Consider the following 18,089-nt stretch of genomic DNA (forward strand, 5'->3'; position numbering starts at 1 on the left):
GGCTCAGGGTCATTTCTACCCACCAAATACATCTGGAGAGCAAGAGGGGGAGCTTATCCCAAATCTGGTCTCTGGCGGTGGCCGGCTTCCCCTCTTCAGGCCTCTGCTCCCCACCCGCAGGTTCGAGCGGGAGCAGAACGACACCTTCATCATGGAGATCCTGGACATCGCTCCCTTCACCAAGATGCGCATCCGCATCGATGGCCTGGGCAGCCGGCCCGAGTGGTTCCTGGAAAGGGTGAGGACCCTCACTCTCCCTTCTAGGCACTGTCTGCCCCTCCTCCCTGTTATTTTGGGTCATCAGTGGACATTGGTTAACAAATGTCACTGAAGAGGGTGATGACACGAGCCCGGCCATGAAATCCAATTTACCCTTTGGCGTGAATTAATCAGGGGACATAGTTTCAGGTGTCCAGTGAGAGTCTGGTCAGCTTCCAGAGCAGACAGACAGCATGAGTTGTGAACAGAACATGGACACCGCCTGGGGTGAGGGGAGGCCTGGCTTGGGCTTTCTCTGGGACGTGGGTTGGGAGGTCAAGAGGGGAGCAGCAAGAATCAGGACAGAGAGACTGTCACAGTGGGACCCTCAGGCAGGATGGCCAGGGAGCTGGTGCCCCTGCGCTCCAGAGTCTGGTGGCTGCCTCTTGATCTACCCTGCCTGTCCCACAGGGGGCGTGGCAGCCCACCCCAGCAGCCCACCCTGGTCCTGGGCTCTCAGTGGCTGGGAGCAGCCTCCGGGCTGGCACAGTGACATCTTCATAGCCGCAGCCGGGTTTCCTGGTCCTGCCCCAGGTCAGGCCCTCCCTGTGCTCACACACACGCCACTCATACCCACAGGCTCAGTGTCCCCCGTGGGAAGGAGGCAGCTTGATCCTCCTCCTAGGACCTCGCTTTCAGGGCTTCCTCAACTTCCCCTGCCTCATGGGGACCTGGCCTCCGGGCTTCCCCAAGGAGGCCACTGACCCACCCTGTTGTGGAGCAGAGAGGAGGTTCCCAGAGCCTGGGGCCAGGCAGGATGCGTGTTGTTGGGAACCACTGGGATGCCAGGGTCCCCAGGCTTCCCATGCCTTCAGTGGCCCCCAAGCCTTCAGCGCCCCTCACAGCAAGGACAATGGCTCTGGCAACAAAGATGACAGTCCTGCAGACACAGCCTCAGTGTCACCTGGGCCCTGGGCTCCCCAACATGCTGGTCACAATATGCAGTAGTGTCCTGGGGCTGCCATAACAGAGACCCGCGGACTCGAGGGCTGAGAACGGAGCCTGGGATTCCAAGGCCCAGGTGTCGGCAGCTGCCCTCCCGAGGCCCTGGGGAGGATCTGCGCCAGGCCTCATTCCCAACTTCCTGTAGTCCCTTGGCCTTGGCAGCTTCATGCCAGCCCTCCTGGGGCCCTGTCCCCGCATGTGTGGCTGTCTCTGTGGTCATGTTCCCCTGGTGTAAGGCACAGAAATGTGGGATGTATAGGGTTAGGGCTCCCCTAATGACCTCACCTTAACCTGTAACAACTTGTTTCTAAACATAGTCACATGCCAAGGGACGTGAGGTTCACAACCTACAGGTTAAGACTTCAACATTCGAATCTGGGAGTGGGGGACACGATTCACCCATCACACGATCCTCCTCTCATCTCCTGTGTCAGCCCTCTGGTCCCGTGTCCACCCAAGGCCATCATCCTATGTCCCCTCAGGCTCCTCCTCTCCTGTTCAGCCAGTAACAGGTTTTCCTTGAGCCAACAATAGGGGCCCATGCCAGGGACAAGCTGGCAACCTGCTCCCAGGGATTTACGACTGACAATGACTGGGTCAGTCTGTTCTTCTGTCACTTGTTCAAGCATTTCCTGAGCCACATGTGACAGGTACCAAATCCCACGTCTCCAAATCCCATGGCCTCTCAGACCCCAGGCAAGACACAGGGCGAAGGATCCTTGTCCTGGAGAGGGCCTCTAGTCTGAGCTGCAGAGCTCTTCCTGTCTCTGGGACCTTGGTCTCTGGGGTGTGGAGGGGCTGCGTTGCAGGGGGGCTGGTAGGGGAGGGCGTTCCCACACGGGGTCCCTCCCCAGATCCTCCTGAAGAACATGAACACTGGCGATCTGACCATGTTCTACTACGGAGACTGGCTGTCCCAGCGGAAGGGCAAGAAGACCCTGGTGTGCGAAATGTGCGCAGTCATCGATGAGGAGGAGATGATGGAGTGGACCTCCTACACCGTCACCGTGAAGACCAGCAACATCCTGGGTGGGCTGGGGCCCCTCCCTCCCAACTCCAGCTGCCCTTGTCCTCACCCGAAAGTTTTGGCTCAGGACCTTGTTTCCAGGCAGGCAGTCTTTTCTTCAGATGGCCTTCCAAAAGCGAGTCAATCCAAGTCACTTCCACAGTCGGTCACTTTCTGCCTAGACAAAATAGTTCCTTCCACTGACAGAATGGGTCCCTTCCCTGCTCCCTCAGGGAAGTAGAGGAGAACATTTGTATGTGGGTGGGGGGTGAGGGGGTGGGGGTATGGCCCATGATTTTGAAAAGCCGGACCCACAGCCTGCTATCGGCCTGCTGTGGACTGGTGCCCCCTCACCCAGGTGCTTTGCATCTCGGGGACCTGGGGCACCCTTTCACATTCATGTGCTTGGTGGCTATCCCCTGTGTGCTGGCTTTGGCCTTAGGTCTTAGGACATAGGACAGAGGTGTGATTCTCAGGGACCTCATAGGTCTGACGCTACTGGGGAACTCAGAGGGGGACACCTTACCTACCTGGGCATCAGGGATGAGGTCATGGGGACTTCCCAAGGGTGATGCCAAAGTCAGGTCCAGAAACACGAACAGAAGTCACTGAGGTAGTTGGGACGCTCAGAGCCTTCTAAGCAAAAGTACTAGCATATCAAAAATGGAGGTGACAAGGACCAGACTCTGATCTAGCCATGGAGGCAACACCTCCTACCTCCCCTCCCCTGTGCCAAGCCCACTCTCCAGGAGCTGTTGCAAGGAACTGGGCAAATTCATTCACACTGATTCTAAGTGACTGTGGAGGATGAATGTGGTGGCCATGGTAGCTTACATTTTCAACAGAGAAAGAAGCCTTTAGGCAAAGAAGTGAAGCTCTCGTAGTAGAATTGTGGGCATAAATGATGGGCAGATAAATCTGATCAAATTTGTTCGGGGTACCTCCCTTCTCCCTCTGCTCCTCACAATGAAGACTTTATCCTTATGGCTTGAAGTTCCAAGTGTCCACATGTTTTCAAGGCCCTCTATGCCTTTAGAATGTTCCAGAAAAGCTTCACCGAGCCACCTCTTCCAGAAGCACTTGCTTTTGGACTGGGGTCAAAACCTTTATCCAGCTTAAGCAAATGATATGAAGCTCCAGTGGAAATGTCAAAAGTAGATTTAAGAAGTGCAGAACTTTCTTCTGAATCCACACCATACAGGCGGCAGCTTATATTTTTAACTGCAGATCCAGTCTATATGGCGTGCCTTTTAAGTTTGGGAGCACTTCCCAGAAATAGATGCATTTCTGTCCAAAATATTCACAGTTACTATGACTGCAGTTAGACCAGAAGCCTATACAAGACACAAAGAGAAGGCAAAACACAGAACTGGAGACCCGGGAGTTCCAGGACTCTTACCAGTCCTTTCTGACCTCCCCCTTGGTCCTGCCACCTCTGAACTCTGTCCATCTACATGCCTTGATCCTCTGAGGAGACCAGGAGCAAAGCCAGGGCAAGGGCATGGTATGTCCCAGAGACTAGTACCCAGAGCCTCACCTTGCACTCTCTCCAGGAGCAGGCACGGATGCCAACGTGTTCATCATCATCTTCGGGGAGAACGGGGACAGCGGAACCCTGGCCCTGAAGCAGTCGGCCAACTGGAACAAGTTTGAGCGGAACAACACAGACACCTTCAACTTCTCTGACATGCTGAGCTTGGGTCACCTCTGCAAGCTGAGGGTCTGGCATGACAACAAAGGTAGCTCCCCTTCAAGGTCAGGGTTGTGGGAAGGGCAGCCCTTGGCTCCCTGCAGCACAGGAGGCCTTCCTTGCCTGCCTGGCAGCTCCGTCACTCCAGCAGCCCAGCAGGCAGTGCAAGGCGGGGAATTATGCCATTTGACGCTCCTATCAGTGGGTGCCTTTCTATGCATTGGAAAGGAAGCTTAGCTCCTCCTGAATTCTCCCTGGGTGGTTACTGGGCCTTCAGGCTCTGTGAAGTCAGAGCATGAATTCTACTTGGTTTACGCATAACAAATTTTTTTCTTAAATCTGGTTGGGCCCAGTCATGCATGCATGTAATCCCATCAACTTGGGAGGCTGAGGCAGGAGGATTCCAAGTTCCAAGCCAACCTCAACAACTTAGTGAGGCCCTAAGCAACTTAGTGAGAACCTATCTCAAAAACAAACAAATAAATAAAAGGGCTTGACATGTAGCTCAGCAGTAGAGCATTTGCCTGGTATGTGAGAGACCCTGGGTTCCATATCTAGCACTGCCAAAAAAAAAAAAAAATGAGAGAGAAAGAGAGAGAGAGAGAGAGAGAGAGAGAGAGAGAGAGAAACATAGAGGAATAGAAGAGCTATCTCACCAAATTTACTTCCCACAGATTTCATAGTTAGCCTAAAAGTGGCTAAGTTCACTTGTAAATATAAACTGGAATAGAATATAAATTAAGTGAGAAGTTTATTTTTTAACTGCAAAGTACCAAGGGAATAATTTGTCACCTCTGGAACTGTGGTGATGTTCATGACTTCAGCATTTCTTTGGTTATCATTGGCTGTCTTCAGGTCTATTTTCTCTGTCTTAGGAGTAAGTTCTATTATGTGTTAGAGTCAAATGGTTCATTGTTAAACTTCCCCTCCTCAGTGCATCCTGCTTTCCTAACTCGTCCCTCTTGCCTGGCTTTGAACCCAGCCTCGGCCCAGCTGTCTGCTCAAGACCTCTAGCCTTTGCTAGGTCTTCCCCTTCCTGTCTCTGGAGCTGTCCTGGTGCCGAGTTTCTCCCCACCTCTTCCACCTCTGCCCATTCAAATGCCCACCTCAGACAGGCCCGTCCATCATGGCTACCGATGAAACCCAACTCAGCAGTCGGTGACCTCTTTTTCCTACATGAGTCCCACTGTTTGGCTTTAACATGGGTTAAACAGTTAAAATGCTTCCCACAACATGGACCAGGCTCAAATTAGACTCAGATAAAATAGCTGTTCTTTGAAGCAATAAAATAATGGGTGTCTTCACAAACTTCACAGTTTCCCTATTGCCTGCATCCATTCGGACCAAACATCTGAAATGTTCCCCAGATGCCTAGAACTCTGGGAGGTACGAAAGATACTCATATTTGATCTTTAAAATCACTTTGTGAATTTTTGCAACAAAAGCACTTTATTGTCCCTCTTTTCTACAACCAATGAATATGGAGGCTCCAGGGTTTGAAATGTCACCAGTGCTCAACTGCAGGTCTTCTGTGCCTGTTCTGACCTGCCACACTGTGTGCCAGCCCGTCCTGTCGGTCACAGTTCTGCACCTTGGCCTGCCACTGTGGCAGATGCTCAGAAAAGAAGATGGGGAACACCTTCCTCTACTCTCTTCACTATGCTCCCAATGTCTTTATCAGGGTGCCTGGGGGAGCCCTATCCAGGAAAATGTGTAGTAGCAAGGGTCCCTTCTTCTCCACCTGCCCAATCAAATGGCATCAAGAATTTTTGGAAAGGAATGTACCAATAAAATGTTCTCAGATACCCATAATGAATCCTCTTTCCCAAGAAGGAAACAAAGACCCTTCCCACCATCCATCATGATGGTTTTAGGACCAGTTGTGGGATGGCTGGAGGTTGAATGATTGATGAATAAAATCATCCTAATCAAAAAGATTATGTTCCACTGCAGACCTTCACAAGATCAGGGGAGCCAGTGACATCAACAGGGGGTCCCTCAGTGAGGACAAATGGAAAAGCACTGAGGCCCCTGTGTGTATATCCACAGGGCTAGAGAGACCTGACAGGTCAGATGAGCAGGGCCAGTGGAGAGTAGGGACAGGAGCACAGTAGAGAGCAGATCAGGGACTCAGTAAATGTTAATATCTCCCCAACCAGGAGAGGGCTAAGCAATACTTGGCCTTTTAGCCCCATCCTGCCACAACCTATAGCTCAGAAGCAACAGAACCAGAGACTAGAACCCCAAGAAAGAAGCAGCAGTATTCACAGGCTGCCTAAGCCTTCCTTCAGGGCCCAAGCACACACGAGATGTAAGATCTCCCCAACCATCTCCCAACCACTTTTTACAGAAAAGTGGGCAGGAAAGAGTTTCTTGTAGATTAGGATGATCTCCATTTTCCAAGGGGAAGATAATTCCAGGCCCATTCATAATGTATGTTCCCTTCATAGAGGTGGTAAGGGTAATGGGGACGTCTGTTTTGGAGAAACACAGGCTGTCCTGTGGATGTGTGGATCTATTCGAGGTCCTGAACCCTCTTCTGGCTTCTGCTGACTCTGGACTCCAGGGTGCTTGCCTTGGAGTCTGACTATTTTCAATCTAGCCTGCAGTAGACACCTAGATGCTTGGCAAGAAGGTCAAGATTACCATGCATCATACCCTCCATCAATAGCATAAAAGGCAGAGGGTTTCTTCTGGGAGATCAGGGCTCATCTCTGTCTTCTGCCTACAAAGGCCACTCTTTCCAGCACATTTTATCCAATCCTGAGCCCACCTAACTGAGCCTTTTGCTTCTTGGATGATTTCTCCTGGGGCTGCCCCACCTTCAATACCTGCCCTCACCTTCCTTCTCAGTCTGTGTCTCACGAAGAACTTCTAGGGTCCTCTTGTGCATTCCTGCCTCCATGTCATACCCTTCCTTCCAATCTAGGAAAGTAGAGGTTCAAGTACTCCAAAGGAATGTTCAAAGGCTCGTGCAGAACATTTCTGGAGGTACGTACAGTGTTTGTTTCCAATGATGTTTAAGTTTCCTCCTTTCTTTTTTCTCTCCTCCTACCTAAGATGACGTCTTTCTTGGACAAAATGAGGGATTCAGGTCCTTTACTACTTCGGCCCTAACAGTCCTACACATTAGATCGATCTACACATTAGATCGATGTGTAACCTTGTTTTTATGTGTATTTCTGTTTACAAACCTCTTACTCAATATATATTGTTTATTCAAAAACAGTGAACTCACAACCAATAACACTCTAATTCATACCGGAATGAAGTTTACTAACAGGTTTTTTTGGGGGGAGGAGTATTTAGAACATCATACACCTCTTACATTTAGAAACACTGAATAGCACTTTAGCCTGGGGCCTACACATGATGTTTGGAGGCTATTTTTATACAATGAATTCACCACAAAAAGCACAAAAATGTGAAAACCGTGGTGTTAAGCAGGAAAAGACACTTGCTTACAATGTAAGAGCTAGAACAAAAAGAAAGTATATCCCCGTCCAGCCTCATCAGGGAACATGTGCATGGGGTGGCTCAGTTTTCACCACTCTGCACACGTTCAGGGTAACCATGTAAGTATTAATTTGGAGTATTAAATAATTTTAGCAAATAGGCAATTTCACAGAGATGTAACATGCAAATAATAAGGACCAACTGTATGTATTGAGCACTTACTGTCAGGCATTATGTTCAGTGGTTGGCACAGTGCAGTACACAGCAGACAAGGCTCCTGTCAGCTTGCTATGAGCTTGTAGCAAAAAAGCACATTTATTACCTGACAAGAACAACTGAGAAAAGGAAAAGTTTATTTTGGGCTTATGATTTCAGAGGTTTCATCCCTGGTCAGTTGATTCTATTGCTCTGGGCCCAAGGTGATGCTGGAACATCATGGCGGAAGTGTGTGGCAGAGGAAGGCTACTCAGCTCATGCATCCAGAAAGCAGAAAGAGAGACAGCAAGGAGCCAGGGACAAAATTCAATTCCCAAGGGCACCCTCTCATTGACATACTTCCTCCATCACACCCCACCTGCCTGCAGTTACCACCCAGTAATCCATTTTAATTATTAATCCATCAAATGGATTAATCTACTGATTAGGTTCCAGTTTTTAGTCACCAAATTATGTCACGTCTGAACATTCGTTCATTGTCTATCACATAAGCTTGTTGGAGGACACCTCTAGTGAGCTAGAGCAGATTCCTGAGAATTACAGAATTTGAGGTTATAAAAGGGAAGGAAGAAGATGAGGGATGAGATTATCCCTACTGTTTGCACTTCAAAGCCAGAATGAGTTTGGGGAGGAAGACCTCATCTGGGGAATTCTGTAATGCTGAGAATTTTTCACCCACCATGAAAACCCAAGCTATGGTATGTTGGTTCCTGACTCTAAAATTTCCTGGAAATAAATATAATAGAGGAAACATGTAGCCAAAATTGGTTTCAAATAGCAAAGCAAATAAAAAACATTTAAAATGTTTATTTCTCCCTAGCAAATTCTCAGAGTCTCTTGATGAGAAGTTTTGTTACACAGCCAACCGTCCAAGTCACTGAACTGGAGAGAATGGAGGAGGAGATAAACAGCCTTCTGTCATTCAAGGATGCATGTTTATTAGACAAAAATGTCCTTCACATCCTCCTAAGAACTGGCCCCAACACATACATTTAAAAAAAATGTCAGGGAAACTTTCTCACCTAATCTCACTCTCCCTGCTTTCAGTTTCTTTTTAGACTGTGGAATAACCTCTTATTCCTGATTATTTCAATCCATCCAGAGAATGGTGTAGTACATTTGTGTTTGAGAATAAGGACTCTTTAAGAATAATTACTTCCATTCCAAAAGATTTTATCTTTTCTTCACTATCTTCTCTTTAATAGCTCTATGAACTTTGAGGTCAGTCCTTGTTTAAATTTCACCTTGCGTGAAATCACTTACATTTATTGGGCGAGCTAGCAGTCAGTCATAAGTAGATACCCAAGAGATATTTTTGCACCTGAAATTCTCTTTTACTAAATTCTGATGCATCCCTCAGAATCCAAATTAACTCTTGCCTTCTTCACGAAGTTTCTTGATTCCCCCAAATAAAGATAAGATGTTCCTCACTCTGTACTTCAAAACTTCTCTCTTTGTACCTCTCTTTGCAGTACTCATAATGCTGAATTGTGATTGTCTTGTCAATTGCAACTGGCTTTGAATCTTTTAAGGACAGAGATCTCATTTGATTGACATTTGTATTCTCAGTGCCTTGCACTTAGTAAGTCCTTAATAATTATGTGAGAGAATTAATAAATTGAAGCCAATCCGCTTGTAGCATCTTCTGGATTATAAATGAATTCTGGCTCCAGAATGTCTTCTTTTCTAGACTTCCCCAGAGATCTCTTTCTAGATGTTTGAGAGGTCTCCAGATGTAAATTTTCTAATAATCTTACAAAAGCACATGTAATTCTCCAAAGGTAGTTTGAACATTGCCCCTCAATCCCCAAATTCTTGCTCACCCACAACCTCAGACTGTGATTACATTTGGAAATAGGATCTTGGAAGATATGATTAGTGAAGGATATCAAGAGGAAATCATTCTGGATTTAGGGTGGGCCCTAAACCCAAAGATGACTGTGTCCTTAGATGAAGAAAAGGAACATGGAGGGGGGATAGAAAGGAAATCACGTGGAGGAGACAGAGACTGGAGAGCAGACAGCAGTAACAAGAAGAGGAACACAGAGGGTTTCTGGGGGCCATGCAAGCCGGGAAGGGGCAGGTAAAGATTCTTCTCTGAAGCATCCAAAGAGAGAAGGACCCTGCCAGTGCCTCGATTTCAGACTTTTGGTCTCCAGAACTCTGAAATTATAAGCTGTTTTGTTTAAACAGACCAAGTTTGGTGGCAATTTTTATAGCAGCCCTAGGAAAAATAATATAGCAGGGAAGAATCTTCTGGGAAATACTAAAGACCTGCTTAAGTCCTAACTCAGTCATGTCTTTGCAGCAAAGAACCCATGCCAGACTCACTGCTGGGTGAAAAGATAACCAAGGCCACTGGACTGAGAAAAAACACAAACTCAGAGTGCAGTCCCATCAGAGCCAGCAGGACTGACTGCAGCAGCTTAGAGCATGAGTTTGAGTGGCACAAAGTCATATCCCAAGGTGGTGTCGAGCAGTGATCCGTTTGGCAAACATGTTGCTCCTAACTTTTACACCAGGGGTCTCCACAGTCCTGATATCAGTTTAGTGGTAATGGGGCACAAAACCCAACTATTCTCTAGGCACGAAAAAGACAAAAAGTCTAGAGCTGGCAGGCATCATAGTCTAGCTCTGATGCCACCCTGGACTTGCCATTCAGCCCGGCCACTGGGACTTAGGTCCTGTGACCTGACTTCCGCCTGCATCCTACCAGGATTCTTCTACCTCCCTGCTTATGGCAAACAAACTCTCTCATGTCCTCACCTTCTCCCTAAAAGTTTTTCTGATTGTCCTACCTTACCTGAACTCCTCTAGAACAGTGTGCATATGTGTACCTTCATTCTGTCTCCTTCACTTGACTCTCAGCTCACACATGCCATTGTCTGGCTCATTGTTCTTGCCCTGATGCCTATCACATGCTGTGATATAATAGGGACTTAATATAGTTTAATAGAATTTAATTATACTCTTACTTCAGTCTCTTGGATCCTTCCTTGTCTTTTCATGCCTTAGACTTGGGAAACTCAGTTTTCTCCAGAATCAGTATTTCAGTTGCTTTTGAAGATTGGGTTATGGACATAAACCTTGGAGTCATGACTAAGTTGTCTGATACTTCCTGACCCCTCTTCCAGACATTGGCCACACATCTAGACTTTCTCAGGTTTTTTTTTTTGTGTGTGTGTGTGTGTGCTTCCCCCCTCCCCCACTGTGCAAAAACCTGAAGCCAATTAGTCAATTTCAAAACTCCGAAATGAGAGTGAGGCTTTTCAGCACCGTGGACAGCTCTAAATGGTTTCAACAAGGCAACTAGTTGCTATTGCCATTTTGATGCTATTGACACCTCATCCCATGCCCATTTGTATAGTCAAAGACTGTCTTGGGACCTTGACCCCACAATGGCTCATGGACTTAAAGAAATTCTTTGTCATTGATGTGATCTTTTTTTGAGCTTTGGCAGATCTGGGTTCCAGTCGCAGTATATTCACCTAACTGAACATGCTATCATGTGGGCCCCTCTTTCCTTCCAGTCCAGGCTTAGGATCTGAAAGCAGGGTCATACCATTGGCAGGTCTTGAAGCTCAGTAGAGAAAGGAAGATTTCTGTGTCCTACTTGAGTAGACATGATCAGAATGCCAGAGTCAAGAGAGAAACAGAGAAGTCTAAGTCCTATGCCCAACTCCCTCTAGGAAATGGAAGTTCAAATATTAATCCAAGCTAAGTCTGCTAAATATGTCTTCAAATCCTCTCTGTGACACACTTTTATCATATCTAGTTTTAAAACTTTCCATCTATGTTATACTTATCTTGCACATAAATTTAAACAAATATCACATAAGTTACAAATGTTTCATTTGCTTAAAGAATAATAACTTTCTCTTTTTCTGAATCAATAGTTGTTTTATGTAAAATTTTAAACATGAGCAGAAGTGATGAGATAGTAGAATGAACTTCCACGTACCCATCACCTGAGTTCAATAATTATTATGATTTATCACATCAACTTTAACCTTTTTACCTTTTTTTACTTTCTTAACTTCTTTCTGATTGTTAGAAGATATGACATAAAATCCTGAACTTGGTGTCATTTTACCCCAAACGTATTTCACATGTTTCTCTTTCTGTAAGACATTTTCTTCCAAGATTCCACCACCGTGGTCACTTTTATCAATGACTTCTTTGTGTCATTCAACTTCCACTTTATAAAAGATTTCCCTATGTGTATAATATATAAATGTGCTAATTTCAATGTATTGATGCAGTGTGAAATAACCCCACTCTTACACAAATAGTGAATGCAGAGGCTTCCACCCCGACCTAACCATTTGTGAATTTCCCTCATGACTCTTCACCTAACGGCTTCATCTAGTGCTGATCAATTAGAGTTACAAATGTGATTTTATAATTCTGTCATTTCTTATCCACTCACTAGCTGGATTTTTTCTTTTAAAAACTGTCTCTAAGGCTATTTGATGACTATGAAATATATTTCATGGGGGAAAACCAAAATAAATGATTAATTCTTCCAATTACCCAGCTAGCTTTTACAATACTGAACAAATTATAACCAGTGTGTTTATTTTCTGATTCATTTTGCTCTTTTTTTCTTCTGGTTAAATTAAAACTCTGGTGAGGAAAAGAATGGTTTTAACCTCAAAATGAATTGATAAATTTCCTCTTGCATAATATTCATTCTTAGAAATAGAGAGGGCCTCAGAATTCATCTGTTCTAATCTTATTGTACAAGTGAAGAAACGAGGCATGTTCAGTTAGGTGAATATACTGAGACTGGAACCCAGATCTGCCAAAGCTCAGAGTGTGACTTCCAGTGGCCTCTAAGATGATGAACCTGTGGAAGTGTTTTTGGAACAATAACATTCCTCCATAGCTAGGACTCTGTGACGATTCTATATCACTTTGAACCATTGATTGATCTTGCTGAAGAAATGTAAGCTACCCAAATGAAACCTGAGCTTCCCATAAGTTATTTTTTAAGGAAGGAGTTGCTTGGTGAAGCAAATCTTTCTACCTGAAAAGAATTTTTTCATAGTTTGCACTGGAACAAAGAGCTGACAGCTCATTTTTGAAAGTAAAAAAAAAAAATTTATTATTTCTGTGTTTATAAAACGCTAAGTTCACAGCCCTGTGATACTATTAAGAGGACATAAGATGGTTTTTCACTCGCTAAAATCTAACTAGAGAAGTCAGACATACATAAAAAATAGTCAGAAAAGAGGGTACAGTCATGGTCTCAGTAGCAAAGACTTCTCAAGATAGCCATGCTCATGGCCAGGAGAATGGACACACAGGAATAACATAGGCCTGGGGATTCCAGAAGTCCTCATGGAGGAGATGAGAAAAGCATAGGCAGTTATTTAGGGCTGGAGAATAGCTTGAAGCCATAATGAGAAGGAGAAAAGGCCAAAGGGATGCCTAATAAGTCCATCTCATTGGGATAAGGAGCCACTAGGGAATCGCAGGCATAGAAGGCATGCTGAAATTTAGGGGCATCCAGCTGCCAGCCTTGTTCCCTATCAGCATCTACCATCTCTTGTTGCCTGGAAAGACTAGACTTCACACTGGTTCAGAGTTTCTAAGTTTTTTTTTAAGTAATTTTGAAACATTTGAGAAAAAAATAATCAATTTTACTCAGACAGGACATTCCTCCTGGATGAGGCTATAAATCCCTCACCCCCTATCATGATCCTTCTTCCCCATTCTCCCCTATTTCAATCCTAGTACACACTCATGCATTCAATAAACATTTATTGGATAACATCTGAGCAATGTGCTAGGCACTAGAATATACGACAGAAGATCACCAGCCTCCTGCTGTTGTGGGCTTACAACTTAGTGGACAGAGATACGACATACAAGGAAATAGAAACAAAATGATTTCAGTTGTCAAGTGAGTAATGGTGATTGATAGAGAGTAATCGGGGATGAGGAAACTCCTGAAAATAGGGCCATAACAAGGGCTTTCAAAACACAGGGAACTTGATCTGACACCTCAGTGGCAAAACAGTGCTGATACATCACTGCAGATAAACAGAATAGTCAAGCACAATTCTCCAGGAAAGAGAGAGGTTCATATGTCAAGTGTAGGTGGAATATAGTAAGTCAAGTCGAGAGCAGGCTGGCATGAAATCATACAGGTGGAAAGGAATTGGATGGTGTCAATCCATGCGGTTCTTGAAGAGCAGTTTGTATTTGATTCTGAGAGTGACGGGAAACCCCTGGAGAGTTTTATGTGGCAAAGTGACAAAACACAATTTATGAATTTAAAACATCCGTAGGATACATATAGAAGGGCATTAGTGATAGTATATGTGTGAGAGCAAACATCTGGGAAATAACTAGTTATACACCAACAAGGACAAGGTGGACAAGTCTATGACAGGTGCTTACTTTGGATTGGAGCACCAGGCAGCTATGACAAAGAATGGGGCAGATATCTACACTCTGATATGTGTTACCTGCATGCAAAAAGGTACAGTGGCAAACTTTGGATTGTTTGCTACCTTCTTATGAAAAAACAGAGTAGAACCCTAAAAGTGGAGACCCTGTAAAGAAATGGATTCTCTTGATGGTCAGTTTCAGGTAGTTCCCTATCAGCTTGCCACTATTGATTAGTGGCCAGACAGTTAGCCCTGCTGTAACTGTGGGTCTGTCTATGTTGCTGTTGTCTTTACCACCAAAGGCCAGTCACATGACACTAGTCTGTCCAGAGCTGACTGCTTCCACTTGCCCTTTTGATGCGTTCTGAGCGGGAGAAATTTTCAGTAAGAGTCCTCTCAATCATAACTCGCATTTACAAAACTGGGCAAATAAGTCATCCGTGAGCACAGAGCTGAGGATTAAGTTTCTTTCATATCAAAGGAGCTGGGGTTAGCCTGTGATTTGCCATGGAGTTCTATCTTGAGAAGAGAATTGGGATGGGCTGAGACAATGGAGTCAGGTGCAAGGGACAAAGAATCTTCCCCTGGGACATCTTCTAATAGGATCAATAGTGCAACTGCTTTTTCTCTGCCTTCCTCTTTACCCCCCTCTTCCTTTCTATGTTCCACTCTAAAAGGCTTTGAGAAAAAGGCTTCAATCAGTCTTACCTGCATCCTTTTCAGACTGAACACATGGAGGCTTGCTATGTACTCTAATCAGCTTCATGACACTCTCAGAAACCATCTCAGAAAGGACCAGTTTGGAAACTTAGAGGGGACTGACCCTAACATAGAAAAGTAAGAAAGATTTTGAGTTAAAAAGTAAGTCTGTCATAAAATAACTCACCACTGTTTAACTCAATGGAAGTGTTTCAAAATATAAGTTAATTGAGCACTATTTTCCACTTTAGTAAAGAATTTATGTTCAATAAAAATAAGAACTGTTAAAATCTAGAATGATGCCAATATGTGTGCCCTGCCCATGAGTCTTAACATCTTCCCCTGTAGTCTAGGTGACTGGAAATTTGTGTCCATCTTTGTGTGTCTCTGTGCTTATGAGACATGGAGACCAGAGACAGGATCAATCTGCAGTTGTTGCTTGGGGCAGTGTCTGATCATAGAGAAGAACTTTTTGATGGGGACAATGGGGATGTCCCCACATCCCTAGGTGGCATGAGAGAATAAGGGGTGGGACTAAAGCATATCAATTCATTCCTTGAGGGGTTGCCTTGAGCACACGTTATGAGCAGCAAATATCATCACCACAACCTACTAGACCACTGGGATTTCCCCCCACATGGGTCCCGTTGGCATTCAGAGTTCTCAAGGAATTTGAAGGGTACAGAGCAACCAAAGCAGCACACAGTGTAAATACCACGCAGCTGTCACGGCAAATGCACATCGGTTCATCCTGGCTAGCTGTGTTATCAGGGGAACACTTCTGAAGGAATCCCTGCCAATTACAACAGAAGCAGCTCTGTATTCGTGATCAGTCCAAATCTTGTCAAAATTAGCTATATATCCCAAAGAAATGGCAGCTTTTGGATCCTTCTATGATTGTTGAATGGCTCAGCCAAAGACCCTAAAGTCATAACATCTTCATTCACTCTGCATTCATTGAGCAATGGCTTGCCTGGCAGTCACAATGCTAGGCATTAGGGAAACAAAAACATATAAGACCTGGTCCCTGTCCTCAGGGGCTCCCAGTCTCAGGGAAGAGACAGATATAAATGATGACAGTGCAATGACATCCCTGGTCAGGATGTGGCCACAGAAGATCAGGGTTCTATAGCAACATGGAGGAGGACTCTGTGACAGGCCCAGTGGGCAGTGGGGGCATGAGAGAAGGCTTCCTGGAGGAGGTGATAACCAGAACTGATTCTGGAAGGAGAGTGGGCATGAACTCCATCAATACCAGAGTTGGAAAGTGTTAGAAGTTTCCTTAGCCTTGGGAACATCAAAAAGATCTACTCTGAAGGCCAGATGCCTCTGTTGTGAATCTGATGAAAGCGACAAGCCCCTTCCCTGGTAAAAATGTCTATTTTTAATTATAGCACAATTTCTACAGCCCATAAACTCTTAAATTCCATGTGCAAATCCCCTACATATCATGAACCCCAGGCTAAAGGTTTGCAAAGAGAATCTTATCCTAGTGGCTGGAGGAGCTCTCTGAGACCAACTCATCACCAAGGAAACTGAGGCCCAGAGAAGACAGAGAAAGGGTCCAGGGCTGCATAGCTGTGGGTTGGGGGAGGGAAGCCTAGGAAGGCATGGAGGGCACCTCCGGCTCCCAGTTCCCATGACGTCTCTTCCACAGGGATATTTCCTGGCTGGCACCTGAGCTATGTTGACGTGAAGGACAACTCCCGTGATGAGACCTTCCGCTTCCAGTGTGATTGCTGGCTCTCCAAGAGTGAGGGTGACAGGCAGACGGTCCGCGACTTTGCATGTGCCAACAATGAGATCCGTGAGGAGCTGGAGGAGACCAGTACGTGGGGAGACCACAGGAGCCCAGGCTGACTGTGATGTCTGGGCTGGCTCTTAAGTTAAAGGAGGGTGGCTCCTAAGGAGGTGGGGACAATGAGGGTGAGCAGATATCAGGACAACTGTACATGAGTCAGATCCTGATGAGGGAAATACTGTGGGGGAGATGCCCAAGAAAACTCCTAGACATTGCTCCATGAACCTGGAACTGCTAACATGCCAACTCATGGCCCTGAATCACAGGGGCCAATTGGGTAGCAGGGATCCCCACAGGGGGCTTGCGCTAGGCTGGGCAGGTTGGTGGGAAGCTCTCCCTGGTTTATTTCTACCTGGTAAACTAGATCCAATTGTACCTTTGGCTATAGCTGTGAAACCAGCCTTTCTAGAAACAAAAGGCAGGTCCATCAAGTCTCAGCCACTCTCTCTGTGTCCCTTCCTCAGGGGATATTTAAAGAGAGAGAGAAATTGATCCCTAAGGTGGATGGCCACCAAGGCCCAGGGAGGTATATCTTTAATACACAATTGTCTGGGTCCAGCTGGTTAGAAGGCTTGCTAAAGGCAGAGCCCAGTGAAAGAAAGTATTTGCTAGCCTCAGTTATGAAGGCAACACTAGCTGCACTAAGAGGTGAACCCCCAAATCTTAATGTCTTAACGTAAGGAAATTCATTTCTAATGTAGTACGTGGTCTAGTGCGGGTGATTGGTGGGAGGTCCTTCATGCGGTGATTTAGGAACATAAGAACTTTGCACCTGGGTCTTTGCCATTTCCAAAGTGTGGCTTCCACATTTCTTGCAGAAAGGAAAAGAGAACCTGGAGGAGGCCCTCCCCCACCTCCTTAACACATTAACATACATTCTATTGGTGAGAACTAGTCACATGGCTCCACCAGAGGCAAGGGCCAGCCAGGGACTTGGGCCCTGGCTGGACAGCCCCTTCTAGGGGACCACTGTACACCTCAGAAGGGAATTATGCATCTTTGGTGGAAAACCACCTAACCTATCTTTGCCAGGATATCTGCCCAAACCCATGAGTCATTGCCACAAGCCTTCAGGGGACAGCATGGCACCTCTGGGCTGCCCAGGAGGAGACAGGCAGCTACACCCACATTCAATGCCAGAGGTTTGCCCTGGGAATGTTATGGACGAAATCTTAGCTTTACTTTTATTTAACCAAGTGACAAATTCAGGTTGATCATCTTGAAGTGCCACCTCAATTGACTTCAGGAAATGCTGTCCTTGTGGCACTTTCATTCTTGGATGGCTGGCCCCACAGGGACCTCTAGGCACTCCACTTGAGGACATAAGCTTCCCCTCATGCCTGAATAGAGCTACCCTACCCACACGTCCTCACCCTCAGGACCATCTCCTCTCACATCTCCTACTTGAGTTCATGGTGGTGGGCATGGAGGTTCCTAGAACCTCCACTTTTCCCTCACGTTGACAAACCATGTCCTTCGCAATGCCCCTTGAACTCACCAGTGCCTGTTTGACAAACATGACTTGGCTTCTGCTGGGAAGCAGAATCGTGACAATGGCTGGGATCCCTGGGCTGGTCTCTTCCAGGTGTGGAGTGCTCCCTCCTGCAGGGCTATGTGCCC

The 18,089-nt window shown here is 46.0% G+C and overlaps 1 protein-coding gene across 3 annotated transcripts in view; it reads left to right on the top strand.

The window, feature by feature from the left end:
• Loxhd1 (lipoxygenase homology PLAT domains 1) overlaps positions 1 to 18,089 on the top strand; it is a 137,767-nt gene that overhangs the window by 111,825 nt on the left and 7,853 nt on the right. For all 3 annotated transcript variants that reach the window (XM_077792369.1, XM_026414511.2, XM_026414512.2), the window contains 4 exons: positions 121 to 238; positions 2,058 to 2,232; positions 3,763 to 3,948; positions 16,326 to 16,496. In XM_077792369.1, the coding sequence (XP_077648495.1) occupies positions 121 to 238; positions 2,058 to 2,232; positions 3,763 to 3,948; positions 16,326 to 16,496 (650 nt within the window). The remainder of the gene's footprint in view (positions 1 to 120; positions 239 to 2,057; positions 2,233 to 3,762; positions 3,949 to 16,325; positions 16,497 to 18,089) is intronic.

This window comes from Urocitellus parryii, chromosome 13 (genome assembly GCF_045843805.1).
Source record: "Urocitellus parryii isolate mUroPar1 chromosome 13, mUroPar1.hap1, whole genome shotgun sequence".
Lineage (NCBI taxonomy): Eukaryota > Metazoa > Chordata > Mammalia > Rodentia > Sciuridae > Urocitellus > Urocitellus parryii.